The sequence below is a fragment of the Ursus maritimus genome, unplaced genomic scaffold (assembly GCF_017311325.1).
Source record: "Ursus maritimus isolate PB19 unplaced genomic scaffold, ASM1731132v1 scaffold_4, whole genome shotgun sequence".
Lineage (NCBI taxonomy): Eukaryota > Metazoa > Chordata > Mammalia > Carnivora > Ursidae > Ursus > Ursus maritimus.
Genome location: NW_024426552.1, coordinates 4,372,747 through 4,399,958, shown reverse-complemented (window position 1 = coordinate 4,399,958; position 27,212 = coordinate 4,372,747). Strand labels below are relative to the sequence as shown.

At 55.7% G+C, this 27,212-nt stretch overlaps 1 protein-coding gene across 2 annotated transcripts; it reads right to left on the bottom strand.

Annotated features, from left to right (window-relative positions):
- Window positions 1–1,804: 1,804 nt before the first annotated feature.
- Window positions 1,805–25,841, bottom strand: TMPRSS2 (transmembrane serine protease 2). 2 transcript variants are annotated; one of them, XM_040621677.1, is made up of 13 exons: window positions 25,827–25,841; window positions 23,722–23,944; window positions 18,975–19,061; window positions 18,126–18,245; window positions 14,676–14,802; window positions 13,448–13,558; window positions 10,733–10,776; window positions 8,872–9,043; window positions 7,496–7,671; window positions 6,360–6,455; window positions 3,845–3,987; window positions 3,329–3,481; window positions 1,805–1,968 (listed from the first exon to the last, which is right to left on the bottom strand). In XM_040621677.1, the coding sequence occupies exons 1-13, from the start codon at window positions 25,839–25,841 to the stop codon at window positions 1,957–1,959; spliced, it is 1,479 nt and encodes a 492-aa protein (XP_040477611.1). In that variant the 3' UTR covers window positions 1,805–1,956. The 2 variants fall into 2 exon arrangements, with proteins under 2 accessions (XP_040477611.1, XP_040477610.1); XM_040621676.1 differs by lacking the exon at window positions 1,805–1,968 and having other exon boundaries at window positions 2,756–3,481.
- Between the last annotated feature and the right edge of the window lie 1,371 nt (window positions 25,842–27,212).

The window sequence follows — 27,212 nt, the reverse complement described above, 5'->3', positions numbered from 1 at the left end:
GTAGGACCCATGGGATTTGCAGAATGCAAAGGATCCGAATGGATTTGTCCTCAGGCAGGGAAAAAATTCATGCAGTCTTTCTGTCTTGCTCTCGGTCCCCAACTCCTCGGGGCTGGCATTCCTGAGAGCTGAAGAGTAGCTCTATCCCTGAGAACCGACAGGGACTTCGGGAAGACTGCGTCAGGGGACAAGATGCCGAATGCATTTTTGGACAGGCTGGGCCTGAGGATGTGTGGGGTAGTGGGCAGAGAAGTCTGGTAGAGAGCTGGGTCTCAGGGTCTGAGTCTGGGGGACGCGGGAGCCACGGGTGATGCCCATGCAGGAGTCACCGTGGGTCACCTCCCACAGGCCAGCCCTGGGGGCCGACGGGACCAACTGTGAGACCCCACCTGCCCGTGCCCCCTGCCTCCCCTCGGCCCTCGGCCCAGCCCCCTCGCCCGCCCCTGCCTCCGTCATGCAGCAGCCATCCAGCGTCACTGGCCCAAAAGGAGATGCAGATCTCCAAAGACTCAATAAACATTTGGAAAAAAAAGTATAATTTATTTGTACAATATTTCACAATTGAATTTTACAGTTTAAAAAAGATACAAAAGAAGAGACAAAGGAAGACAAACAGTGGTCACAGAACAAGAAGCTAAGGAAGGAACACATCCTCGCCAGGACAATGCTTTTTAACTCTGGCTTGGGGAGCAGGCGCCCGCGGTGCCGGGGGTATGGACGGCCCGCAGGGATGCTGCCTCCAGGAGCACGCGAGTCCCGGGAAGGGGACCCCACCCCCTGCCGCAGAATCGTTCGTTTCCCGCTGGGAAACCGGTGCGCGTAGAGGCAGAGGCTCGGGAAAGCGGTCCTCACAGCAAGAGCACGGATACTCCACAGGCGGCAGTTGGGACCACGGCACTTCCCTCCAGGGCAAGGCTGAAGGGCCGGAAGGGGCCTGGGGGAGGCCAAATCACCCTTGTCTTCTTTGTTGCGAGCCCAGGCTGCACGTCAGCACACTGGCATACGGAATACTTTGCAGAGCAGTTCAGGTCGGCCACTGTTTGCACTTGGCAAGGACAATAGTTCCAAAGAGGCAGGTGCAGCCACTACTTGGAGACAGGGGCCAAGACTCGGTGAGCACTGAGGTAGTAGTAAGTAGAAACCGGACACGGAAACAGTGTGTCTTCAATCACACATCCCTGATTTCCCTGGGGTGACCTCAATTTCCACGTGATTCGCAGGCCCCAAGAGGGTGAGCACGGCACCCCACGATCTCCAAGGAAGAGGGTGGGGAGTGAGGCTGGGTCTCCCTCAGGCGCCCCACCTGACATGCGGCGGCCGCCAGCCCAGCCCTGCGCAGGGGGGACGTGTTCGCAATGGCTTTCCTTGTCCCGAGGGCTCGGTCTACACTCTCGCCCACGCAAGCAGGAGAAAAGGTTCTTGTCTTCCGCCATGAAGGGCTGGTCCCTTTGTTTCCAGCCACCACCCAGGGCTGCTAGTGCAAGATGGCACTAAGAAATGATCAGCAAAGACCCTTGTGGGCAGACTGACCGGGGTAGTCCTCCCCGGCAGCGACCCCAGCAGCTTGCCCCTGACGGTCCCACCCAGCTTTCTCCCTTTCTATACTCCAGCCATCCAGCAGCGGAGAAGTCCCCGGCCCCAGGAGCACTAGAAGTGGGCCCCGCAGTCGGCTCGGGAGGAAGATCCCCACGGGGCAGCCTCCAACCCATTGCTCCACGTTGGCCCTGGGCGCCCGCACCCAGCTGGGCCTGGTCACCCCTTTCAGACGAGGGGTCAGGGAGCAAAGGCCTGTGGCCTGCACAGAACTGTGGAGAGTGCCAAAGACAGACAAATTCACTATTTAATAACAATGAAAGGACCTTCGAATCATTTCTAAAAATACATTATGCTCAGGGAAGGAAGAATGAGCCCCTTGATTTTCTCGCAGAGCAGTGCCAAGGACAAAGGCCACATGGGTTAGCTGTTTGCCTGTAAAAAGGAAAAAAGAAATGTTATTTTCTTCAGCGATAAAAAGGTAGCAAGTTGTTTTCTTCTCCTAGACTGACTTCTAACCAAATGAGCGAGCTGAGTGGGACCAAGGGGTATCTCTGCTACTGCATGGAGGTCAAGGAGTTGGGCGGGCACCCCTCTGGTTTGATATAGGAAATTTTCAACTTTCCATGTTTGTGGGCCCTGCTCCTGGGTTCCCAGGGAAGCTATACCCTAATTTTTACCATGGTCAGAATGATTGAAGCAAACTTCAAAGCACGGGCTCTATTTCTGCCCCAAACCCATATTATACTTGGCTTTATGAGCAAGTAACCTAAAAGAAACAGCTCAGACTCAAGGTAAGAGTGAAGACCTCCCCACACCTCCAAAGCCTGTAGCCTTGCACACACTGAAAGCATAAGGTAAAGTCTGTAACTTTACGGGATGTCCTTCACCGTGGTGATTTGTCATCCTTGAAGCAACACAAGCCATGTAAAACCCTGGAGGACACATTCCTTCCCCAGAGCACTCTCTCTATCCCTGGCAGCCGTCCTCCCTTGGGCTCGAATAAACCCCCCCCCCACTTCTTTTTTAAAAAAATCCTAAAAGGTTTGTTCATTTTGCATGGACAGGATCTGCCCTTCCCCCTCCTCCAGGGCCCCTTTGGAAGCAGAAGACAACAGAACCTTCTCTTCCACCAGTGACCTGGCCCTGGAAGGGGTGAAATCTGGGGAAAGCGCCACACCCTGAGTCCCCAGGTGGAGAGAGATGTGTTTCCAGCCCAGGATCCAGGCAGTGCCTGAGGAAAGGACTCCGCTAAGTAGAGATGGCCAGGCGGGGAATCCAAGAACGCAGGATTGCAGGGAACCCCTGGGACCTTACACCTTCACCACCTTTCCTTGCACCAGAGAACTCCAGCTGCTCCCCCCACCCTGGGGCCCGGGCATCTGGCCGATCTACCTCGCTCTGCTCTCTGCCCATCACCGGAATTTCATTGGATGAGTTTGGGGGCGGGGTTGAGCAGAGCCGGCTGAGCCAGACCTAAGCATGGTCAGCAGAGCACAGGGAAGCCGTGGACAGCCGGCTCTGGACTCAGGAAGGCTCTGCCCCCGGTTTCTGTACCCGAGCTACCCTGGGCAGCAGGCCGCGAAGGCCGGTCGGCAGTGCGGGGGGACGTGGAGGACGGGGTTGGGGGGGGTGGAGGCGATGCCGACTGCAAACCAGGGCCCGGGAGACAGAGTTTGTGCGGTGCTGGGGGGGGTTAGCCGTCCGCCTCCTGCAGGGAGCCCACACCGCGCAGACATCTGGGCGTGGACACCAGGCTCGGAGCGCTCGGTGAGGAGGGGGACAGGAAAGTTACCCTCATCTGTCGGTAAATCCAGTCCGTAAACACGGTCATGTTTCCGTACACTCCTGGTCTGTTGGCTTTGGCACAGCCGGATCCCCAGCTCGTGTCCCCAATCAGCCACCAGATGCGGCTCTTCAAAGTGACCAGGGGCCCTCCGCTGTCACCCTGGGGGACGCAGCAAGAGCAGAAGTTCAGACCACAACCCGCACACACCACCGGCCACGCACAGCGTGGGGTCGGGGTGGGCGTCCCCGTGGGAGTCACGAGTGGGTGTGCGGGCTTCGTGTCTCCCTGGCGAGGGACAGGGGCTATGCCGGTGGGGAGTTTTCGTCTGTACCAGGCAGGAGTTACTCAACCAATTGCTGACCATATTTTAAATAGTTCAGAAACTTACTTCTGTCCCATTGACAAGCTGACAAAATGAAACCCCTGGGGCCGAAGCAGCTCGCGCTTCCCCCGAGTTAGCATCATGCCCCCACGGCCACGGCCACGGCCACGGCCACGGCCACGGCCACCCCTTGCAGTCACCTGGCAGGAGTCGACGCTCCCCTGCAGGTAGCCTGCGCAGACCATGGCCGGCGTGACCAGGTTGTTGTAGACGTACTTGCTGTTGCAGTGCTGGGGCTCAATGAGGGGCACCATGGCCGCATTCAGCTCGTCCGAGGTCTTCCCTGCGACAGAGGACGACAGGGAGCTGCCGTGGGGCCCCCCTCCCCTCCCAGGGGTGTGCCTCTGCGACAGGAGGGACAGCCCCTCCCCACCCTCCCTGCTCCTCCCAAGCCTTGTCTCGGATGCTGGGTCATCCTTACGATGGGTGCTGTGTGCTCAGTGCTGCTGAGTTCAGGGAGGCCTCCCTGCTCCCGCCGTCCAAGTTCTAGAATCTCCTCTCCCACCACCCAGGGACTTGGTTTGGCCCTCCACATACACCCCCAGCTCTCGGCTCCCCTGCACATTAAAACTTCTTTCAACTAGTGTGGACCCTTGTCTCTACCGCTTCCCTCCCATCTTGCCGCCTCCACATGGGTGTCCTCTAGGCACCACGGGCTTCAGGGACCAAAATGGAGCCTCTCACTGCTCTCCTCTACCCCAAATCCTCACCACCCCGTACTCCCGCGCTCGGAAAGTTGCACCACCACCCACCCTGGGCTCAGATCACAAAGCAAGAAGCTGTCCTCCCTGGATCCCTCCCTCTCCCCGCTGCTGACCATCTGCAAGGTGGCTCCACCCCAAACATGCCTGGTGTCCCCACCTGCAGGCCACCACCCCCAGCTGAGCCGCCAACTTGTCAGGGAGGGTCTGAGCGATGACTCCCCACACTTGGGGTCAGCCCCCTCCTGTCAGCATCCTTTCTGTGACTCCCCAAAGGGCCACCAGATCATGTCATTCTCCTTTTTTAAAAAATAAGATTTATTTGAGAGAGAGCAAGAAGAGGGGCAGAGGGAGAGAGTCCTCAAGCAGACTCCTCTCTGACCGTGGAGCCCAAAGCTGGGCCCGATCTCACGACCCTGGTATCATGACCTAAGTTGAAATCAGGACTCAGGGCACCTGGGTGGCTCAATCGTGAAGCGTCTGCCTTGGCTCAGGTCATGATCCTGGGGTCCTGGGATCGAGCCCCGCACTGGGCTCCCTGCTCTGCAGGAAGCTTGCTTCTCCCTCTCCCACTTCTCCTGCTTGGGTTCCCTCCCTTGCTGTCTCTCTGTCAAATAAATAAATAATCTAAAAAAAAAAAAAAGATCTCTTACCTTTATTTAAAAAAAAAAAAAAGAAAAAGAAATCACAACTGAGACGCTTCACCGACTGAGCCACCCAGCTGCCCCTGTCATTCTCCTTACAACCTCCCGATGGCTCCCTATCTCACAGAATAAAAGCCGGTGTCCTCCCCAGAGCCGATGAGGCCCTGCACGGCCTACACACTCACCCCTGGCTCACTGTGCCCCAGCCACACTGCCCCATCTGTTCCTTAAACAGCCTGGTCATTCAGATCTCAACTCAAATGTTGCCTCTTCCAAGAAGCCTTCCCCGATCACCTCTTCAAAGCAGCCAGACCCCTGCTGTCACAACCTCCTGCTGTTCAAAAGCACCTAGTTCCATTACTTATTTCCTGTCTGTCTGACCACATTCTGTCCCCCAACATCCATGAGGAAACGTGGAGATTATTTGTCTTAAAATGTGGAGATTGTCTTATTTTGTTCGGTGCTGCATTCCCAGCCCACAGGAGGTACCCCACAAATCTGTGTTCATTTTCCCATGTCTCGGCCGCTGTGAAGCCGTGTACACACCCAGAGGCTCAGCTGCGGTAAGTGTGTTCACACTGGACGCCTGGAGGCACAGCTCGGCCGCCGCCTCCCCGACGCGCCTGCACATCACCCCGCCTGCTACTTCCCACCTCGCTTTGAAGGATGTGTGTACGTGTGCCCTGAACACCTTTGAGAAGGCTGAAAACCACACACAAGATGCTTCTGTGTACCACTGAGCACCTCCAACACTTCATAAACACGAAACAGCGAGGACTCCTTGATCTGAAGTGTGTTCTCGGAGATGCAAGCAAATTCTAGGGCAGCCAGCTAAGCAGGCCTGCGCCTGGACAGTGTAGGTCCTCCTGCCCCTCTGGGGAGTCGGGGCACAGGCACACGGCTCTGGCAGCCTGCCGCTGGCCGTCACAGGGCACACAGGCCCATCCTCACCAAGCCCGCTGTCACTCAGCCATCCAAGGGCACGGCAGGCTTCAGGGCAACCCGTTAGCAACACGGGGGTGCAAACGCTGGGCGTGTAGACCTCTCATAGTTACGTGGCCTTTATCGTTCAGAAAAGCAGTTTCCACACTCTGTTTCACTGGACTTAATCAGAATACTGTGCTAAGTAGGGCAGGTATGATCTGTTCCCATTTAGCAGGTGGAGAAACTGAGGCACAGAGACGGGGTGAATTGTCCAAAGTCATCTAGCCATGTGGTAGTAGAACCAGGATTAAACCTCGGACCGCCCAGATCCAAACCCCATGCTGAGTCCCGGGGAACCCGCAGAGCTGCGTGCCCGGGAGCCTCACCTTTCTCGTGGGTGGCCCCCCACCCGGAAATCCAGCAGGACTGATCTGGCTCTAGCATCAGGCCTGGGTTGGGCAGACACACTGGCTTCACTTTGTCTGTTCCAGGAAGAGAAAGCACAGTGAGCGGGTCTGGTCTAACAGAGGGCTTTCCGCGACAGTCTTCACCCGGACCTTCCCCATCCGTACGCGGCTGGGCCTGGTACCAGCGCCACTGCTCAAGGAAAATTCCAGATTCTGACGTGTGCTGGCGCTCCCACTTTCCGTCCCTGCGGGCCCCTTCCTCTTACAGGCAGGGTGCTCCCTTCTCTGCAAGTTGTGCTGCTTGGAAGTGGGATTATGAGCCAGCTCTGCTTGTAAACACTCACAATTATGGGCGTTTCCAGCCTGCACCTCGAAGGGCCCAGCTGGACACCACCCCCACCGACCGGCTCCTTCTGGGTCTCAACTGTGTCCCAACTTGAATCCAAACACCTCGAGGGGAGAGACAAGCTCTGCTTCGTCTGTACCCATGTGGGATGGAACATTCCGGAGGGACGCTTGGATGGACTAAAACGTGGTGCCGACTTCAAAGCTAAGGCAAACCACGTGTGTTTTTATTGTTGTAAATTGTTAAGTATCTTATCTTCAGGATCCGTGTGAAAAAGTAAAGTACTGACAAACGTTGAGACCAGTTCTCAACTAGAGGCGATGTCGCCCCCGGGGGAAGTTTCGCAGCGACGGGACACACTGTTGTCACAACTCAAAGGCGCTATGGCTGGCATCTGGGGGTGGATGGACGCCAGGGCTCTTGGTCCGTGTCCTACCATGAGCAGGAGGGCCCCACACCAAGAGCAGCCAACCCCAAATGTCAGGAGTGCTGTGGCTGGAAACCCCTCCTGGACTTTCGAGTGTTGACGAAATCATCGCTCTGCACCGTGCAGGACGAGCGAGCTGTTGACAGCTTCCCCCGGGAGCCACAGGCACGTTCTTGGCTGAGCAGGGAGCCCTGTGAGCCAGCCCCCCGCACCCCACCCTCGCTCTGCGCAAACCCCTCCCTCCGGTTAACACGGCCCAGGGTTCGTTCCAATCCACCTCTGTCCTTAAAATGTGGTCCAAGTCGTGCGTGCGCTCTGAGCCCCACAGACACGGGTACGTACCGTTGAAAGTCAGAGGTGTTTGCAACTTCATAAGAGCGATGTCATTGTTCTTGGTCTTGGAATCGTAATTGGGATGGGAAATCACTTTTCCCACTCGGTATCCCTGTCCGTAGAACATGAAAGATTGTCTCAGGATTCCTGCGAAGGCCGTCCAATACCGGGGGCTGTTTAGGGGTCTGGAAGACAGAACCAAACACCACTCAGCGTTTCAGAAGCGCCAACGTCAAACACTCATTTGGTGACATCCAAAAGTCTCAAGCCGGAGCCAAGCATCCCAGAGGGGACACGACCCTCCAGAAGCTACAGGGCGAGGCTGGCAAGGTCTCAGGCTCTCCTCCCTCTGCACCACACCTCGGGCCCCACCCCCGCTCCCCCCCACCTCCCCATGCGGCCCCTCCCTCCTGTGCTCTGGCACCAGCCTGCAAACCCTCCAGGTTCGAAGAACACTTTCTCTTGGGCCTGATGCCTCCCCGAGGTTTCAAACCCCATGTCTGGCAGGACTGGGTCTTACCTACTTTACGTGGTAGGGCACCTTCTGGCACACATTAGGTGCTTAATAAATGTGTACAGATGCCTAGACTCTAGGGCTAACAGCCATCCAGCCATTAGCTTTATCTAGGTGTTTCCCTTTTCGGAGAATCCCAGATCCCAGGGAGCCATCAGAAGGAGGAAGGAGGTGGAAGGAAGTAAGGAAAAACACATCGCTCCTTCCACCCTCCCCACAGCCCCTCGGAGGAGCAGGCTCGCTTGTCCTACAGGTGTGCAGAGGGGACACTGTGGTCAGACACCTTGCATGAACAGCCTGAGGCCACACAGCGGGGCCAGGACCCAAGCCAGGCACAAGTTCACTCTAAATCAGAAAGACAGCTCTGCTGAGTCAAGTTTCCTCCAAAATAGGGATGTGACCCAAAAAAACACTGTGTTTAAGGAAAAAGGCAAGGGGACAGTATCTTCCACAAAAGCCAACACTATAAACGACGGCTACCCTCCCCGCTTCCTACCCGCCTGCGTGGGCAACACCGTGGCCAAGGCTGCCTAACTGTGGGTCCCAGGGAAGCTCCAGGCTGAGCAACGTGAGGTCCCCAGGTGTGCCGTCTTCAGGACGAGCAACCAGGGGAGACCAGGCCTCCCACAAGGACAGGGCTCCCGAGAACTCAGCTAGGATGCAGGCTGGCCGGGGTCCTGCTCACAGCAGCACCCGCTCGCATACTGCAGCCCGCCCAGAGCCTTGCACGCAGGGAATGCCCGCATGCACCTGCTGACGGGGTGGGGGATGGGCTCGGCTTCCGCTGCGCTGATCTCACCTGACCCTCCAGCAGCACCACAGAGCGGGTGCTGAGCCCCACGGCCCAAGACCCCCGCCCCCATGGACTTACTCCTCCACACAGTGGGCGGCTGTCACGATCCACTCGGGGGTGATAACAGAACCTCCGCAGACATGGGTGCCCTGGACGTGCAGGCTGACCTGCCAGGGCCAGTCCCCTTCAGAGGCGCTGCTCCCGCCCACGATCCGGCTCTGGCGGCTCATCTTCGCTGTGACTCCGCACTCTGAAAGCGACAAGCACAGTGCCCGTGAGCATGAGCGGGGGCCACCCCGATGTCCCCCGCGGCGTGCGCCCGGCCGACTCCGCCTAAAGTCTCCTGCCGGGCTGGTGGGCCCCTGGAGCTATGTCTCATTCCCATTCGTTTAGGGTCTGAATTGGAGAGAATGTGTCCTGGTCTCTTTCTGGTTAAGGAGATGAGAGGAGTACACTTCTGCCCCACCAGTGTCTCCTGCGTACCCAGGTGGGGGGTCCTGGATAACAAAGGGCCCAGGCCTGCCTGAGTCATGGGGAGACCCCAAGACTCCTGAACAAAGCAAAGGAGGGCGGGAAGGAGGGAGGAGGGAGGAGGAGGAGGAAAGGGGAGAAAGAAGGAGAGGGAGGGAGGAGGGGGAGAGAAGACTGAGGAAAGAGGGAAGAGGGAGAAGGAGGAAGAAGGAGAGGAAGGGAGGAGGGAGTAAAGGAAAGAAGAGGAAGAAAGAAGAGGAAGGTGGGAGAGGAAGAAGAAGGAGGGGGATGGAGGGGGAGAGGGCAGAAGTGAAGGAAGGAAAAGGGAGAAAGGAAAGGAGGGAGAGGGAAGAGGGAGAGGAATAGGAAGGAGGGAGAGGGAAGAGGGAGAGGGAGAAGGAAGGAGGAAAGAGGACGGAGGAGGAGGGAGTGAAGGAGGGAAGAGGGAGGGGAAGGAGGAGAGAGGAGGAAGAGGGAGAAGGAAGGAGGGGGAGAGAGGAAGGAGGGGGAGGAGGGAGAGGGAGTGTGAACCCGCAACCTGGCCTGGCCTGGTGCCACTTGTGCCAGGTTCTTTGTCAGAAAGGGAGATGAGGCTTCCTCACCGGTGAGGAAAGAGCCTAGTTATAGGACAGACGCACCTAGTGGCAGGGGGCAGGTGGTGCAGGGGGCCTCAGAGGCACGGGGAGAAGTTCAGGGTGGACCAGAACCAAACGTGAAAGGCAGGCTGGAAGGGGGTGCTGAAGCCTCAGGGGCTTCCCTGGACAGATCTCCAAGCGCCTCCAGTACCCGGTCCTGTCCCTATCCCCGCCAGCGTAAAGGAGCCGGGGTTCCACGAGTGTCCAACCAGTGCACCTGCAAACTGCTCAAGTGTGTGGGTCTCAGGCCGCACGAGGTGGACGGCAAGGGCTGGCGAGTGGGGCGGGTACCACGCTCTCTTGGGGCCTAAAGAAGCTGGAGCTGAGCCTGGCTGGGAAGTGGCGGCCGACACCGCTGGGTCACGTAGCCCACCCAGGAGCGGCTGTTAGATTCACCTCTTCACACTGAAAAGCTGAGCTTTGGGACCAGCGTCCTGTTGGAAAACAGGACTGGGCCACCCCAGAGAGGGGAGCACAGGGACAGTGCCTTCCACACTGATAAAAGTTTGGAAGCTGTAAGTAATCCCAACATGGAGATGGGAAGAGCCACGGCCTCCAGATCCACGTGGGGATGGCAGGAGAGTGGCCCGGTCAATTTCCCGAGATTGACCGTCCCCACGGGACGGCTGTTCCCAGACCAAGGCTGAAGCATCTCCAGCACACCGCAATTCAAGAAAGCTGTTCCTTGCGGGGATCTGGGGTGCAGACAGGGTGCAAGTCCTCTGGACACTTCCCAACCCATCACCCTACCTCCCCAGACACAGGGAAGGCATTTCTGAGGGTAAGCGGGTTCTTGATTGGCGGAGGGGGGGAGGTAAGCAAGAATCACTTACCGATACAGCGTAAAGAAACCACCGTTTTCGAAGAACAGACGTCACTGCAGAAGAACAGGGGACGTTCTGGTCACTATGATAAGCAAGAGATGCTTGACTCTCAAAATACTTAGAATTAACATTTTCTTCCAATATTCTCACTCCCCTGCCTCCCCAGGCGTGGAAGGGCCCACGATTGAAGACTCAGATAAGTACAGTACATCTACACGGGGGACACTGGCCAAGAGCAGACACCGAGTCAAAGCCCGGGTTTCAAGTCGCGGCCGCGTGCCCTTGGGCTAGTTCACCTCCCCGCGCCCCAGTGTCTCCCACCTGTAGAATGGGACACTAAGGGTACCACGTCAGAGGGGTTGTCACGGTAGGCACCTAATAACATGAGCTATTATTTGTATTCCCGGAACTTAAAATCACCCTCTGATTTGTCCGGAAGCCATCTGGAAATTTCCGGGTTCCTATGACTGCTTTACAACGTACTGCACAGAAAGTGAGACAACCAACCATGTGCTCGGGAGCCGAAGAAAAGTTACTGGTATGGGTGGTGTTTAAGGTTACAGTTAAAAGGCAAATAACCAGTGCATTCTGTCTCAGCGGGAATCTTCCCCTAATACACCGGACGGAGAGAAGCAGCCCTAACACGCAGGCATCGCGACTGGCCGTGTGTTCCCCTGAACGCCAGCGATTTCAGGGTCCGCAAGGAGCCAGACCGCCAACTGTGTCCAAGCCGCACAGTGACCACCAGCCCCCTTTGCTGGCCACCAGGAGTGATGGCGCCTATTTGCCAATCCTGCCGTAGCCTGGCTTCATGGCAGTCCCCTTCCAGAAAAACAGCGTTAAGATACCAATCACAAAATCACCTCGCTTCCTAACAGCATCCAATCCAGAGCAAAGCCCTGCTTCCTTGAACCTCCCGAAAATGATCCAACACAAGCCCAAGTCCTGTGTACCCTCACACTGAGAGGCCCCATGGTTCCACAGACATGCGTGTCCGGGTGGTCTTCGGCTGTGGGGCACAAGAAAAGACACGTTCCCATTAAAAGAAGATGTTTTCTAGGAATCACAAAGCCGACTGTCCTCTGTGTGGAGGTGCGGTGCACAGCAACCAGCGCGTGGGCACGCGGAGACTGCTCAGGGAGCCCCACTAGGAGCCTGCAACTCGGGTACCAGAGCAAAAAGAAAGGAGCCTTCCATCGCCCCCCTACATGTATGGGACACCCCATGCCGGGCAACGACCTCCTCATTTTCCTTCCAAACCCAGCAGCCACCTTGTGAGTCCCCGGGGCTCTCGCGGAGAGGGGACAGCCTTCCGTCCCTGCTCAGCCCTGCGGCTGCCTGTTAGCAGGAAGACCAGAAACACCCAGCACTTACAAAGAGCCCAGGCAGCAGCTGTGTTTGGCTTCCTGGGCAGGCAGGACACAGCCCCGCTGTTCTGCTGCGTGCACCTGGTGAGCACGGCCCTCCTCCTGGGCTCACCCTGTCACATTCCTGGGGACAGCCAGGCTGGGCAGCTTGGGCGGAAGTCAGCCCCCTAGCCTCCGAGGTCAGCAGCCACCAGGAATGCAAGCTGCAGCCCGCCTCCCACTCAAAGGAAAGGAGGGGCAGCATGCTTACTTCACCCTGCCGTCCAGGGCAGCTCCTGGCACCTGGCCGACAGGGAGGAGATGGCTTGGCTAGCCACCTGGGGATGAGTGATAGGAACCTGGGAGCTGACCAAGGCTCATGCACAAAGGACACTGTGTGACTTTTATATTAGAGAATATGCAGGTAATAATGATGATCCTAGGGAAACTGCAAATGCTTTACACGTATGCAAAACAGAACAAGTAGCTTAAGCCCACCCTTTGCTCCACCCTCCTACCCGGGTAAGCCATCAATCATGTGATCTGTTGATAAGGTTCATTTCCATCCACTGGCCACACTATGACCTGCCCAGGGCCACCAGTTGGCTTCACATCGGCTAAACTGAACTAGTCACCCTCTCCCAGGCCCCCAGAATGTGGCCGACCCCTGGCACAGCAATCATCTGACAAGGTGGCTTAGGGCTGGGGCACCAGCCGACCCTGCTGCTTGGGACTGCGGGGATCCCTGGCAAGCAGGACCTCTGGGCTGAAACTGGCAAAGTCTAGGGCAAAGCAGGATTAGTTGGTCACCTGGCTGGGACCCTAAGGCTTTCTCTGGGATTTCTGGAGACACACTGTGACACGTAGCATGGACATCTCTAATGGCCAGGGAGTAAAGAAAAGCAGTTAAGGGGGCGCCTGGGTGGCTCAGTCGGTTAAGCGTCTGCCTTTGGTTCAGGTCATGATCCCAGGGTCCTGGGACTGAGCCCTACATCGGGCTCCCTGCTCAACGGGGACTCTGTTTCTCCCTCTGCCTCTGTCCCCCACTGATTCCCACTATGCTCGCTCTCTCTCGCTCATTCAAATAAACAAAATCTTAAAAAAGCAAAGCAAAGCAGTAAGGAGGACTCTCCATTTTACAATGTTATCCAGTGCCATCAAGGGCACAAACAAAATGGCAAATAACCCTTAACTGCTTCCTGAGAATGAACCCTGAGCAAGCAGCCCAGCTTAGAGTCCCATCTCCTCCCAATGAGAAACTCGGCCATGCACCCGCAATTACGGCCCAGAGCAATCAGCCTTGGCGCTCTGATCCTCCGTGCTGTCTCCTACTCGCTCCTGTTACAGACTTTCTTAAAGCAGAAAGGAAATCACGTACCTGTGGTATAATTTCTTATAGAGGTCCATATTGCCAGCGGTTACATTCAGCTTCATAAAGCTGGTGGCCCCGCTGTCATCCACAATTCCGTGGCTAGAATAAAAACTATTCCTAAAAGAGGCACGAAATGTTAAATAAGACAAGGGCTTCATCATAAGCAACGGCAAACCCCGTGTCATATCATCATACGACTCTTGTATGGTGCTCGGATTAAGAGGAACACCTTAGCATTTGCAAAACAAAAGCATTGAGTTCTAACCAAGTGACACTGTGTTCACCCATCTTTCCCCCCAATAACCCAGATGTGTCAGGTAAAAGCTTTCTGTTCGTTTTTTTCTAGTCTGGTTTGGGTCAAGATAAAGAAACCATGAGACTAGGGATGTGTGAGTACATGTAACTTAAGAAAATGTACAGATGTTCAAACAGCCCCAGCTATAGAATCCCATCAGACCGTGATGGGGGCCTCACTATGTTATTCGACTGCAACTCGGGGATGGTATTTTGAAATATTTCACTAGCTAAGATGCCAAATTTCTTATCAAGTAGTAATTAATTTTGAAAACTGACATATGGCGACCCCCCCCCCAGTATTACACAGAAGACTTACGGGGATACCCCAAGGAAGAGGTGGGGACAATAAGATCACACAGCCTATCCCTGTGGGGTCAGATGGCCGCCATGTGCTCCAAGGAGCCCCTGGCTGGGAACCCTGGGAGGGGCCCTCCTGCCCCACCCACCCTCCCTGTGCCCCATGCAGGACTGAATTCTCTTCCACATACATCTGTCACTTCTCTCCCATTCAAAGGCTTCAGTGCCTCTCCCAAGCATGCACACGGTGAAGGTCAAGGATGGTCTGTTCCCTCTGACCTCCCCCAGCGACAACCCAGCCCCACCCAGGGTGGCTGGGGAGGTGAGGCTTCAACTCTGCCTAGAGGCTCCTGGAGAAAAGAGCCACCAAGGCCCTCAGCTAGCACCTTGGACCTTGGTGACCACTGCGCAGGACATCCCCGGGTAAAGGGGAGTGGATGGAGGCCCCGGAGGCGGCAGGATTGGTGGCAATGAGTTGATCTCCAGATGCAGGGGAGGCAGGGGGATGCGGTGGGCACCTGCTGGTTTCCCCGACCAGCTCTGGGCAGGAGACAACTGTCCCCAGCACTGGTGTGCTGGCACGTCCAGGGAGGGGTGGACAGGACCCTTCCTGGGTTTCTGGGGCGGGGGCCACACTCACCCGTAGCCCATGTCCTGGCACGCGGCCCTCCCGTAGCTGTCATTCCAGTCGTCCTGACACACAGGGTGCCAGGACTTCCTCTGGGCCGAGTACACCTGGAGGATGAAGTTCGGGCCGTAGAGGCGAACTGCAGCAGGGGAGAGGTCTGTGAGTTCCGGGAGGCTGTCCACACACACCCGCGCCCCCCAGCCCTCCACACGAAGGCTCCGAGGTGGCCGCACTGGGTCCCCTGTTCCCGAGGCACTGACCACCCCCCGGGGGGTGTCCCTGGTCTATCCCTTCCTGGCCCTCAAGTGCTCTTTACCCCCCAGGACTGACAGCAGGTGGTCAGCTAAGGACGCGCACGCGTATATTCAGCAAGCAGCATTATTCCCAACAGCCCGAAGGTGGGAGAACCTAAGCGGCCGGCAGCAGGTGAACGGATAGAGTGCTGCCACGGGCTACCGTCCAGCCTTGAAAGGGGCCAAGCGCCGGCCCACACTACAGCCCACGGGAGCCACGAAGACATTCTGCTGAGTCAGGCAGCTGGACACACGCCTGCACACCGCCCGCCCGTGTCTATGAGCCGCCCCGAGTAGGGACTCCACAGCAACAGAGGGTAGGCGAGTGGTTGCCTGGAGCCCGGGGTGGGGCTGGGGCAGAAGGAGGGACAAGCGGGGGACCGCTCAGGGTTCCCTTAGCAGGTGATGATGAAAGTATTCCAGAACTGATGTGGGGATGGCCACACTTATGTGGATGTGTAAAAACCACCAAATCGTATATTCTAAAGGATGAATTTTATGGTATGTGAATTATACCTTGATAAAGCTAATGTTTTTTTTAAATAAATGAATAAGGTAAAGGGTTTTTAAAAAATGATCTTTAAGGGGCGCCTGGGTGGCACAGCCGTTAAGCGTCTGCCTTCGGCTCAGGGCGTGATCCTGGCGTTCTGGGATCGAGCCCCACATCAGGCTCCTCCGCTATGAGCCTGCCTCTTCCTCTCCCACTCCCCCTGCTTGTGTTCCCTCTCTTGCTGGCTGCCTCTATCTCTGTCGAATAAATAAATAAAATCTTTTAAAAAAAATGATCTTTAAGCAATCACTTTGAACAACACATTGATTCCTCTTGCCCAACCCCCCGGATCCTAGCAGAGCACCCCAAGATGTTCAGGTCCCCTGGTGCATGGCCCTACCTCTAAATCCAGCCACGCTTTGCCCGAACGATGTCAGCTCTTTTGTTTAGAGAAATGAAACATTATAGACATAGTTTCAGCCTCTCTCTATTCCAGTACCTTCTCCCACAATCCAGAATCTTGAGAATTTTCCTTGTGTGGGAGGCTGCATAGAGAGGGGCATAGCCACAGAGCAGGACCCCATGTGGCTGGAGGACCGACCGGTGTCACACACTCACATAAACAACCTTGAGAACAGTGTGCCATGAAAGAGGGCATGCTGCTACATGCTGTGTTCCACACGACGTCTCTTATACAAAGTTGAGAAGCATGTGACACTGTGCTCTGAGATTTGGGGGGAATACATGGGATGTAAAATATAAAATGAGGACCTGGTTATCACAGATCTCATTCTCGACCGCCATCTGTGGCCACAGCTCACTGGTCCTCCGGGCTCACTCCCTGGGAAGTGAGCAGGCGTGGTCTGATTATTTCCCGATGTTTCCGGGACCAGTGATGCCACGCACCATGTGCGAGCTAGCCAGGTGCTACGAGAGTGGACAGACACACTGTGCACCATCCAGAAACGGAGCACGGAGTGCCACCGTGGGAAACCAGAAACGGTCCCCAGGATGTGTCACCAAGGCCGGCGAGGTCAGCTGGGCAGTGACCACTGAGCAATGAGGACAGCAGGAAATACGCACACACATATTTGCTTTTTCACTTAAAAACTCTCCGGAAGGAGAAGCAAGAAACGCGTTATTTGTTGCCCCTGAGAAAGAATCGTGATTGGCCGGTGAATGGGCACACGTGTGTGCGTGCGTGTGAGCACAGTGGGGGAGACCAAGTTGTCCCTGTGTATCCTTGGTACCGCCTGATTCTGCTCTCCCTGACGATATTAATTCAAAGTATTTAAATAAATACAACCTGAACATTAACAAAAGAGGGAGGCAGAGTCTGCAGGCAACATAACAAGTTTGTCTTGCTGGAGTTTCTCCTTGCACACGTGCGTGCACACATACAAAAACACCAAAAGCCATCACACATGATAGCTTAACCGAGCTCTATGAGCCTCAGTGCCCCTACTTAAGAAAACGGTGACAACTACATCATCACCGACACACAGGCAAGGTGCCGTGTTGGAAGTTTAAGGCAGGAGCGGGTCAGTGCCAAGGGCAGACACTCCCCGGGACACGGGCACAGCTCATGGGACAGAAAGGCATCCACCGCGGACACAGGCGACCCCAGGGGCTGCGCAGAGCCAGGGCCAGGGCCCAGCCTTCCTCCCTGGGGAGTCCCACCGGCCACAGCCAGCAGCGTGCCCCACACAGGTGCCGAGACTGGGGGGGGGGGGGCGTGCAGGGCAGCACGCAGGATGGCGCAGGACAAGAAAGGGGACCCGCACCCTCCACCGGCCACAACCTTTCCTGTGTGTAAATGAAACCCTGAGGAGTTAGGAGAAACTTGAGGGGAACAGAGGAAAGCTGCTCGTGATATTCCTGGGAATCCCTCTGATGCTACAATTTTGAATTGTTTGTCTGAAAACAAGAGGTTCTTGGGTAAGCATGTCAGAGCGCGCAGAGGAAGCAGGACACGGGGCTCAGGGCCACGGCCCCACGTGTCATCGGGCTGGCTGGCTAACACATTCTGCGGGCGGACAGACTAAAAGCTCGTCAGGAGAAATGAGCCAGCTCCATGCCGGGGCAGAGATCCGTTACGCGCGGCTGACGATGCTCGGCTTCTCCACCTCCACCCACCCGCACGACACGGAGGCGGCTGGGAAACAGCCACGTGCTGTCCCCCGGCCGGTGCCAGACAGGGTCAGGGTCCCGCCGGGGTGGCTGTGGGTGGATATGGGCACCACGCCTGCACAGGCACCATTTTCCAGGACAGCCACTTCACCACCCTTGAAATCACTCCTTACAATTAACGGAAAGAAAGAAAAAGCCAAAGCCAGTGGCCTGCTCTGTGACAAGAGATACACGTCATCTTAAAGGCGAGTTGGCTTTGAAAATACAGAGCGCACTCCTCTCTCTCCGAGTGGAGCACACCGTCAGAGTGGCCCTAGCCCCGCCGTCTCCCTCCCACCGCTGTGTGATGCTGGGCCGGGAGCGCACCCTCTCTGAGCCTGGCTCCCCATCTGGGCTTAGACCAAAGGTGCAGCCTCCAGGTTGCGGTTCAGTGACCTACTGGGTGGCCGTGTCAGACACAGGGCTGGCCATCATGCCTGATAAGGGCCGCAGTCTGGGCACCTGGGCAGAGCGGCTGCCTCTGCACGTGCACACACGGCCTCGACTTACCACATCGGTTCTCGTCCTCACCGCTGGGGCAGTGCAGGACCCCGTCGCACCACTGAGAGGGGCTGATGCAGGTTCCCGAGGAGCCGCACTCTATCCCGGACACCGAGCATTTGCTCTCCACTGGCAGAGAGACAGGAGGGAGACCCAGTCAGCCTGGGAGGCCACGAAAACCCCACACACCCACCATGAGTTCCGGCGTCCACTCTCTGGACCCCAAGCAACAGGAGAAGCAGCTTTCCCCCCTTTATTCTACTAAGGAGCAGGTGTGTCCCTGCCACCATCGATAGCACAGGAAACAGGGCTGGCAGCCAGCAGCAGGGGAGCCCCTGGTGCACCACCTCCAGGGGGAGTGGGAGGGGCCCCCAGCCTTGGACTCGGACAGCACCCCCACGTCCTCTCTGCCACACAGGGGACTTCTGTGCTCGGTCACGCACCGTGAGTCTGCACTGCCCCGGGCTGACGGAAAAGGCCGGGCTGTGGTTCACGAGGTGGCACAGGAAAGGCACGCCCCAGCACGTAGCAGGTGATGCGACACCAAGATTCAGGGACAGGTGTGGCCCCAAGGCAGGGAGTCTGTGCTCCCCAGTGCCGGGCGGCGCCCAGCGCCCCAGAGCACTGGATATAGTCGGAGTGGGTCAGTCCTCTGCTCACGGCGTGCGAGGCTGACAGCCCGCAGATTAGGATGAATCACGAAAGTGACTCATGACCCGGAGAACGCGATCGGATGAGAAGGGTTATTCGTGTGTCCCCATCACCAAAGAGAAGGAGAGAGAAGACAGCCGGAAGGGCTGGAGGTCCACCCACGGAGAGCAGGCACCTGCGAAGACTTGGCCCCCCGCCGGCACTTACTGAACCTCCAGAGCAGGACGGCGGCCACGGCGGCTCCTGCCAGCACGGCCCCCAGGGCGACGGTGATGCACAGGGCTCTCTTGGCCTCTGGGGAAAGTGGGGGGGGCACACAATGGAGTCACGAAGTTTCTTAGCAGTTACACTCCCAAATTTTACGTGCTACTTTTAAGAGTACAGCATGTCAGGCCAAACTTCTTATACACTTAAAAATGAGACTTCGAATTTTAAGAACATATCTGGGGAGGTCTCACCTCTCCCAGAGCACTCAGTTTTTTGGAGCACAAAAGCAGGAAGCCATGATATGCAGTAACTTATACTTCTGCTAGGTTTAAAAAGGTATGGTCTTGGGGTGCCTGGCTGCAGTCGGTAAGCATCTGACTCTTGGGTTTTGCTCAGGTCATGATCTCAGGGTCGTGAGATCAAGCCCTGCCTTGGCCTCCCCACCATGCTCTCTCTCTCTCTCAAATAAATAAATAAAATCTTTAAAAAAAAAAAAAAGGTATGGTCTTAGAATAGTTAAATGATTCATGTAAAAAGTTGTCTAAAAGAGGGAAAATACTTTGTTTCGGTGATTACAAGCATAGAACAGTAATCATGTCCCCGACTACCACCTCCCTGGCAGCGGTGCTCAAAGAATAAATTGTCTTACTCAAGACAGTTTAGGGAGCGGACGCCACGGACCCACAGCGTCCCATCGTCAGCCACTAGCCACATGTGGCTGTCTGCACTTCAGTTCCTTATCACGAAATTTATTAAATACTTATTCATAGTTATGTAAATTCAAATGCTCAGCAGCCACGTGTGGCCAGGGGCTGCCCTACTGGAGAGGCAGGGGTAGAACACTCCCGTCCCTGTGAACTTGCCACTGGGCAGTGCTGACATCTGCCCTTGTCCGAGCTCACTCTCAGGAAAGGATGAAGTCATTCAGAGTCGGTCACCAACGTTCTCCAGTCACAACAAACCCACAGGTCACTGCTGGTCAGAGTGTAAGCCAAAAGCCGTATTCACACCACACCCAGCAGTCCCTACGCCAGGTGCCCAGGTGCGAGCAGCTTTCCTCAACGGGGAGAGGCAGAGGGGAGGGAGGGGAGAAGGCATTCACAGACCCTCCCACCCCCCCCCCCCCCCCCCCCCCGTTTACAGGAGGACACCCAGGTAGGTGTCTTGGAGTGTGGGGGAGGCCAGGCACCCCCGGTACACTTCTGTGCTTCTTGGAGTCAGGTGGACAGGGGCTGACCTATCCATCCGCGCTCAAAGCCACGGCTCTCATCTTTTTACCACGCTCTCCAACTGTGGCAGGCTCAGGAATCGCCTGGGAGCCTGCTGCCCAGTTTCTGGCCCTCACCACCAGGAACTCAGTCTGCTGGGGGAGGCGTGAATTTGCAGTCCCAACAGGCTCCCAGGGGAGGCGGAGGCCACTGGTCTGAGGAGAGCCACGTGCCACCAAGCCACGTTATCAGAACTGGGCCTCCAGTGATAGGTCTCAGGGCAGGGCAGGGTGGAGTGGCAGAGGAGTCACAGGGGAAATTCCAAACGGCCAATCTGACTCGTAAGCCAAGGAGGATTTCTTCCTTTTGGGGGCTTTCCTGTTATTTTATCTGCAATAACATAATGCGCCCGGTGAGCTAAAAGCTATTAAATAAAGTGTTCTGAACCTCTCACTGAGCGTATGGCCACCCGACCAGCTCTCACGTAAGCAGTGGGAACCCCTGATCCTACCTCTGGTGTACAGGCATCTGGCAGTCAGGGTCTGGTCGGTCCAGACTTGACTTAGGAGCTGACTGGCAACTGCGCCAGTGTTACGTTTCATTACAACATACGATCATGTCCCTTCATCATGACCGATGTCATCTGTGCTTGATTCAGCCCTAACGTGTCCCCGGCCAGCCATCTGCATCACAGACGCTGACCTTCAGTTCTCCAAACCCCAGATGTGAAGACGTGAACGTATGGGGCTCCGTGTGAAACATTCAGGACTGTTTCTATACAAACAGACACAGGGAGTGCCCAGGTGGCCCTTGTATGCCTGATGGTTTCTTCTGGATTTGTGCTCTTTACGTAACTTGCAGAACACTATCAAGGCTCCGACAAGGCTATGTACTATATGATTCCAGCTGCACGACATTCTGGAAACAGCGGAACGATGGAGACAGAAGATCAGCGGAACAATGGAGACAGAAGATCAGCGGCTGCCAAGTGTCGGGGGAACAAGGTGGGAATGAGTGGGCGGGGCACAGGAGATTGTGAGGGCACTGAAACTATTCTCTATTCTACCGTAACGACGGACATCTCATTATACAATTGTCGAAAGCTACAGAATATACAACAAAAAGGGCGTGCTCCTAATGTAAAACCATGGACTTAAGGTAATAATAATGTATCCACACTGGTCCATTGATTGTAACAGGTGCAGCGCGCTAACGCAAGATGATGGGAAACACTTGGGGGCGAAAGGAGTATGTGGGCACGTGGTACTCAATTTTTCTGTAAGCCAAAAACTACTCTAAAAATAGTTTATTAATGAAAAAAATGCTTCCAAGGCCAAACATTAAACTTATAAAATGTACACGTTTCTATATAAGTCAATAAAATGGTTTTTAAAATAGCAAGGTAGGGGGCGCCTGGGTGGCTCAGTTGGTTAAGTGTCTGCCTTTAGCTCAGGTCATGATCCCTGGACCCTGGGATGGAGCCCCACAACGGGCTCCCTGCTCAGCAGGGAGCCTGCTCCTCTCTCTCCCTCTGCCTGCTGCTCCCCCTGCTTGTGCTCTCCCTCTCCCTCTCTGTGTCAAATAAAATAAAATAAAATAAAACAAAACAGCAAGTTCACTAAGCAATTTTTTAGTTGAAAGGGCAGTTTTAGAATGCAGAACCATACACGTAGGCTCGTGTTCTTCCCACATGAAGTCACTGATAAGGGATTGATAGATTGCTTGCCATCACCAGGTTTCTCCCCTGGAAAAGTGGAGACGTCAGTGTCAGGCAAGTGGGCTCGTCTTGTCGACCTGGGTTGGATGGTCACTAGTATGAAAACTCCGCCCTTTGGACGTGCTGGCCTCAAGAGGGGACCCTTGGTTTCTGACCACTGCCCTCTTTTTTTGGGGAGGCAGGTACCACTGTCCAGGTTCCTGAACCCTCTTCACCCTGGCTTCCTTCCAACTACCATGACGACCTCAGACCAGGGCTCCTGGGGCTCGGCACTGCTGACAGCTCGGCCAGGTGGTTTTGGTTGTGGGACGCTGTCCTGTGCCTGCAGGTGTCACCAGCATCCCTGGCACCCACCCAGGAGGGGCCAGTCGCAGCCTCTCCCGGGTTTAACGAACCCAAACTGTCTCCAGACACTGCCAACCAAGTTCCTTGGGGGTCAAAATCACCCCCGACTGAGAACCACTGGTCTCAGTCTCCCCAACCGCCACCAGACAGACATCAGTGCAGAGAAGAGGACTTCCTTGATCAGAGAGGAACGGGTGGAGGAGGGAGAGAGGGAACCATGTAGGAAAGGGGAAGGGATGATTGAGGAGGAGGGAGACTGGAGAGTCGGAGATGGGGGAATAAACAAGAGCAGAGGTTGACTGGGAAAAGGAAGGAGTGAGAGCCATTCTGGAAGAGTGAGGGATGCAGAGGTCCGCGTCAGGGGTGAAGAAGGGTGACATCGCTTGTTAAGGACTGCTGGGGTCTGGGGAGGGCACGCTGGGCTTCCAGCAGCACAGATGTTAAGGACTCCCTTCTATGCTTTCTGATGTGCTGGGAGCACATGGAAATTCACTTTATTATATTACTCTTTACCTGTCCACGCTCCGTGTACATGCACGCTCGCAAAATGAAGAAAACACAGTCAGCAAAAACGTTAATTGTCTAGCCACTAGTACTCATACTAGCTGTGCTAGTACTAACTGTACTAGTACTCTGCCGGACTAGTTTACCCAGCAGTTCTCAACACTTCCACTGCTACACTCAAAGCTGGGAGGCGCGGGGCACCTGTGTGGCTCAGCCGGCCGAGCGTCTGCCTTTGGCACAGGTCATGATCCCAGCATCCCGGGACCCAGCCCCACCTTGGGCACCTTGCTCAGCATGGAGCCGGCTTCTCCCTCCGCCCCTCCCCGACCCCTGCCCATGCGCGCAAGCTCTCTCTCTCAAATAAATAAAATCTTTAAAAAAAACAAAAACTCGGAGAGCTTCAAGAAGAAAGGAGCTGAACAAGAGTTAGAAAGAAGCGCATGGCTCTGAAGGGATCAGCCCTTGGAGCCCTCACTGCTCTGTCCACGAGACCCTTAAAGCCCAGACATACTTCCAAGTGCCAACCACACCACACTTCATTCGCTGAGCGCGAAGCCCTCGTCCAGCATCTTACATGTGACTTGCGGTATGCAGGGAACAGCGCCACAAACGAAGGGTGGGTAGGTGACCCCCGCATCGGAGCTCACCATTCACTCAGGGTGATGCCTCGACAAGCCGCACAGGCAAGCACAGGGCAGAGAGGCCCGGCCGGGAAGACCACCTCGGGTGGTGGTACGGGCCAAGCTGGGACGGGAGAGTTAAGGAAAGTGAAGGAAGGCGCTCTGCAGCCTGACAGCTCTCCAAGGGCCCCAGGCAGGAGGGAGAGGGGCAGTGACAGGTGTGACAGCGAGGGAGAGGGGAAGGGCATGGGGCCAGCCCCAGCAGACGGAGGACAGTGAGCGACAGAGCCCCCTGGAGAACACGGACCCCCACGCCGGTTCTGCTGTAGGAAAGAAACGCAAAAGGGTCCTACTTGCAGTGCATGTGGTCCCCGAAGGGGACTTGGGCTGCACGCGGACGGCAGGTGTCGAAGTGTGCGTCGGCACCCTCGGGGTGTACTGGGGCACCACGGGCGGGTAGTACGGGGCCGGATACACCGGGTAGGCGCTGGGGACCGCGGCGGGCCGTGCGGGATAGAGGCTTTCAGGCTGGTATCCGTGGTTTTCATAGTAAGGTCCGTCTCCTGGCGGTGACCCCTGAACAATGAAAGAGAAGGTGAACGATGTAAAACCCCAGGAACCCTCGAGGTCAGGCGTGCGTCCGTCACACTTAGACAAGGGGCCAAAACGCTGCTGCAGATTCTTATCGGGCTGAACACTGAAATTACCTGGACTAAGAACTAACCAGAACTTTCAACTAATTGTCAACAGTTTTTATATTTGTTTGTTTACTGACCATTTTTTGAAATGAAGAGAAAGTAAATGGTCAACACTGAGATTTAGTAGAAAAAAATTTAAAGAAAACTTGTGTAGCAGTCTGGGCAGGAGTCAACACCGAAACCCTGAGATGGAGATTATAATGACAGCAGTCCCCTACGATGGCGCAGGTGTGACACATGGACCCATTTTGCAGAGAGGAATGTGAGTGATAGGTTCATACTATACATGTTATTCTAAAAGTTCCTTTTCCACCTCCCTTAGGACATGCATCACCCTTTGCTAAGGGACATTAAAGAGTTAGCCACGGCTGTCCAGCTGCGATGAGGTGCTCCCAGGGCACTGTAGCCGCTGGGTCTCTGCGCACACCCCATGGAGGTATGGCCCCAGCGGCAGCTTTTATTCCAGCCCATCCATCTCCTTGGAATGCCCTTCTCGCCCTCTGCCCACTTAAACACTGCTTTCTCTGGCTGCCCCTGCAAGGCCCCAGCCGGCCACCCGGGACCGCGCCGGCCAGCCTGCGTGTCCCCTGCTCCCGCCATCCTCAATCACCCACTGGCAAGGCCACGCAGGGAGGCCACATTTGCCCTCCTATCTGAGGGCCCCTCAAACTTCCTGCTCATTCATTTCTCCTCCTGCTTCTTGTTGACCGTGGTCTCAGATAGGACTGGTATTCTGAGCCCAGGCAACGCAATGCTTAGCATTTGAAATGAGGCCTCCAGGGAAGCGAGATTATACAGGAACGAGCCAAGTGCTGGCAGCCAGAGTTCACCTCTGCTTAATAACTCACCGGAGCTCTCTGGAGCTCTCCTTCACAAGTCCAAAGATGGTAACTCTGAACCACAGCAGTGGACAGAAAGGGAAACAGTGTAATCTCTAATCTAAACAGGGCACCAAAGGCCAAAGAAAAGTAGCACATGGGTTTGGTCTCTATCAGAAGCATCTAAGAACATGCTGTCCCACCCCAAAAAGGTTGTGGCAGGCATAGCAGTCTGTCCCGGCAAAGTCCTGTGCAGGGGATATGACATTTAAAATGGATCCAGTGAAAATAAAAACCAGCAACAGCTAAAGAGGGAAAAGCAAAAGGGCTATTTTCCAGATACAAGATACGGAAAATGTTGGTTATTAACCACAACTCTGTATTGCATGCACGCATTCCCAGGGATAAGATGAACCAGTGAGATATAATGGGGAACAAAGATAACTGCATTTGTCTCCAGAGTTGTTTCGGGGGCGGGGGGCATCCAGGGAGAGGGACAGTCAGCCCAATGTTACATTCAATCACGGCCTCTCCGGTTTATCCGGAAGTTGGGCTGCCCAGGGGTGTGCTGGCCAGTGATGCCCCCACACACCTGTTCCTCCCTGGGACTTACTCCCTCCCGGCACCCCTGCACCCCTGGCTGTCCCCACAGCTCACCCCGAAACTCACCCACAGGGCAGGAAGAGAAGAGGCCCAGGTGAGCAGTGCATAGCCCATACCCACCCGACAGCTCTGGGGCACTCTCTGGGGGCGCAGCCGCTGTGTGCCTGCACCCTGACCCACTCCCACCCACCCTAACAGAGGGGCGCCCTGACCAGCACCCACGGAGCACACGCCTTCCCCTCAGCCAGCTCTTAAAATGCTGCCCAACACATTTCGGAAAATAACAGCGGGAATAAGGGAACAAAGGAAAGACTGGGAAGGTAATAATTAACCACTTACTGAGTTTAAAGCCATCCTGATTTTATCAGCCGCATCAGGTAATGGCAAAGCCGTGGGACGTCCAAGATGACCTAGAAGAACGAACGATAAGACTGTGATTTTGATACCAGTTAGTTCTTAGGAGACACACGGAGAAGGAACTAGAAGACGTTCTAGACGAGAGTCAGCTCTCTCCGGAGCAAATAGCAGTTTTCCCTCATTCACCTTGGAATTCACCTTCGCCCGCCTCTTCCCCACACAACGCAGGCGCAAGGAGCTTGGGGCTCGCCTGCCTTGGGGTCCAGGGCTGGCTGTTGGTAACAAAGCTCTCGCCGCAGCCGAGACGTCTGCCAGGCTGCCTCTGGCAACGGAGGACACAGGGAAGGGACTAGAAGTGGGCACAAGGTGACTACTCACTGACCCTCAAGTTCGGGGGAGGTTAAAGGGGGGCAAAGACCCGGGGTCAACTCAAGGCACTGTCACGCCCCAGCGGCATCATCAGGCCGGCGCCTGCAGCTCTCAGAGGCTGGGACAAAAATGGATGTGGCGTTGGGCACAGTCCCATTCGGGTAAGGATTTAAGGATGGGGTCCAGGGAAGCCACAGCAGGCCATGAGACGCCCCTTGCTCACTCCTGCAGACGGTCCATGGGGAGGAGGGGTGGGCACCCAGCGTGGAGCAGGTGGTCCAGAACTGTGCACCAGATGGAAACCACACCTGACTTTCTGAATAAGCCACGTGGAATCTCCCACTTCTTAACAAACGCATGGGGGAAAAATTCCATAAAACACCCACATGCCCCCATTTCTTCACGTACTACCCCAAACCCAGAAAAGAAAACATTTCAGAACTAACCATTTTGACAGTTTCTAAGGTTTGCGGTAAAATCTGTTGTTTGCCGATGTTTGTGAACAGTTAACAGTAATTTCTAGAAAAACCATCAGCATGGAATGCCTCCATTCTGGCATCACTCTTCCTCCTGAGAGCACAAGAAGAGCTTCTCTCCGCCCCTCCCTGCTGTCTTGGAATGATCAAAGAATAGTTCAAGAAACAGCCTTCCAGGTCCTGCATCCACAAGACCACATTCCCGATGAGAAAGCACTGGGCTTCACACCACCTGTAAGGCGCCGGGCACCCAGTTGGGGCTCAAACGGCAGCAGGCAGCAGGGTGCGGTCGTGAAGCCCATGACCTCTGACCTGGGGCACATCAGTGTTCCCGGGCCTCAGTGGTTTCATCTGCAAAAGGAGGTAAGAGGAGCCGCCACTACAGGGTTGCCGGGGTGTGAAATGACTTATTACCGATGTAGCTCTCCGTGCCTGGCATGTGCTGCAGACAAATAAAAGTGATTATAAAGCCGACAGATGTTGCCTCCAGGGGGCGGGGGGGGGGGGGGGGGGGGGGGGGGGG

What these genes read in the sequence shown, in the direction of transcription:
- TMPRSS2 (XM_040621676.1), bottom strand. An exon ending in GGGGACCACATGCACTGCAA is followed by an intron (nt 19,062 to 23,721) that starts GTAGGACCCTTT and finishes CACTTTCCCCAG; the next exon opens with AGGCCAAGAGAGCCCTGTGC. An exon ending in GGTTTCTTTACGCTGTATCG is followed by an intron (nt 9,044 to 10,732) that starts GTAAGTGATTCT and finishes TGTCGCTTTCAG; the next exon opens with AGTGCGGAGTCACAGCGAAG.